The sequence below is a fragment of the Musca domestica genome, unplaced genomic scaffold (assembly GCF_030504385.1).
Source record: "Musca domestica strain aabys unplaced genomic scaffold, Musca_domestica.polishedcontigs.V.1.1 59, whole genome shotgun sequence".
NCBI classification, from domain to species: domain Eukaryota; kingdom Metazoa; phylum Arthropoda; class Insecta; order Diptera; family Muscidae; genus Musca; species Musca domestica.
Window position 1 is genome coordinate 2,778,640 of NW_026712362.1, and position 1,721 is coordinate 2,780,360.

At 35.6% G+C, this 1,721-nt stretch overlaps 1 protein-coding gene across 1 annotated transcript; it reads left to right on the forward strand.

Annotated features, from left to right (window-relative positions):
• The first annotated feature begins 631 nt into the window (after positions 1 to 631).
• Positions 632 to 1,103, forward strand: LOC101899663 (keratin-associated protein 19-2-like). The gene has a single exon (XM_005175029.2). The coding sequence runs from the start codon at positions 694 to 696 to the stop codon at positions 1,018 to 1,020; it is 327 nt and encodes a 108-aa protein (XP_005175086.1). The 5' UTR covers positions 632 to 693; the 3' UTR covers positions 1,021 to 1,103.
• The last annotated feature ends 618 nt before the right edge of the window (positions 1,104 to 1,721 follow it).

Consider the following 1,721-nt stretch of genomic DNA (forward strand, 5'->3'; position numbering starts at 1 on the left):
GCCTAACACGAACTGATAAAATGAATGTGAAATTTTAATATGGACTTTTTGCTGACGAAGTTGCGGGTACTTGCTAGTCAGTAATATTTCCGAAAATTTAAAATCCAAGGATGCCAAAAAATCTTGATCCAAAAAAATGGTTTGTGTCGCATCGTGGTTGACAGAAGATCTTCTATAGAAAATATTTACTAATTCTTCCATTTGAAAAATTTAATTTCATTCGGCCACGTCATGTTTCCGGTTCATTTTTTTCTACTTAACGTATTTCAAACACATGACGTTGGGAATTCCCACTATTTTTCTCCATAATAAATTTTCGTCATTGATGACAAAGCATTTTTTTCGATTTGCTGCCAATATTCTGGGATTTACATGCATATTCGTAAACCTAGACAATTTGGTCGGAAGATATTTACAATGCAATGGGATGCACTTGCAATTCGCATTCACAAATTAATTGACATGACTTTGCTAATTCTTTTTCGAAACTATTTACATTTGAAGAGAGGAGTTCCCCGCTCTAAATGTAGGTGTGTAGGATTTTGCGAACATTTTTAGAAATCTCAAAATAGTTGTAATGCAAAGGTCATTTACAGATTTGTTTCCTATAAAAGTGCAAAACAATTTCATTAGCAAAATATTATTAGAATTATTCAGCTCGGTGCAACAACGCTTTCGTGAAAAATAAGGAAGATGCGCGGATTACCTATTTTCTTATTAATTTGTGTTCTATTGGCAATAATATGCCATGCCCAGGGTCAAGATGCGGATGCTGAGGTGCCGGAAGATCAGCAGGTGCAACGTGTGAAACGTCAATTTGGTGGATTCGGTGGTGGTTATGGCGGTATCGGTGTCTATGGTGGACGTGGATTTGGAGGTTATGGTGGCCGAGGGTTTGGCGGCGGCTATGGTGGTTATGGACGCGGTTTTGGCGGTGGCAGCTATGGTAGATATCGTTATGGCGGTGGTGGCGGCTATAGACGTGGTTATGGAGGTTATGGTGGCTATGGCTTCATTTAAAGGAGTTTTTATGAATTCGAGAAGGAAATGTGAAATTATGTTGTAAATAAAAATAAATAATCGACAGATTTTTAAAGACTTAATTTATTGGGAATGATCGATAATTTTTTTTTCAATAGTTATTGTAAGAATCCAACAGAATATGGAAAAAATAACCTAAAAAGAGGGGGAGTTCCCCTTTCATCCACAATTTTGACATTTTCGGTATGTGAAAAATTCCAATTGGATTTGATAGTACTCTGTTTGTAGTTTAAAATCTAAAGGTTGTTTGCGATCTATTTCGGTTACTTCAAAATCCAATCAAAACATAGTACTTTTCATGCAATTATATTACACAAAACAAGAACCCCAATGACATCATTTAAAATTACCAGCTTCTTTCGTACACCCAATCCTCACCTCCTTTCCGAGAATGGATTATCATACTACATTTCTAGATTCGTTTACATAATTCCAAATTTTACAAATTGGTACTAGTATTTTTCATAGAAGTATTGTTAAAATTTCGTAAAACCCTTTCGCTACTCTATCCTATACAACCTCAAAGACCCTCATCCCAAATTTTATATTTCCAACTCTATTCAATCCCCAAATATCACCCGCACAAAGGGTGATCCTAGTGCCATATTTTAGACTTCCAAATCAAAACCCTTACCAAAATACAATATTAAATACCATTTAGTACGGTTTTCCAAAACCAC

Bases quoted from the DNA above. Each gene is read 5' to 3' on its own strand.
- LOC101899663 (XM_005175029.2), top strand. From the start codon at position 694: ATGCGCGGATTACCTATTTTCTTATTAATTTGTGTTCTATTGGCAATA.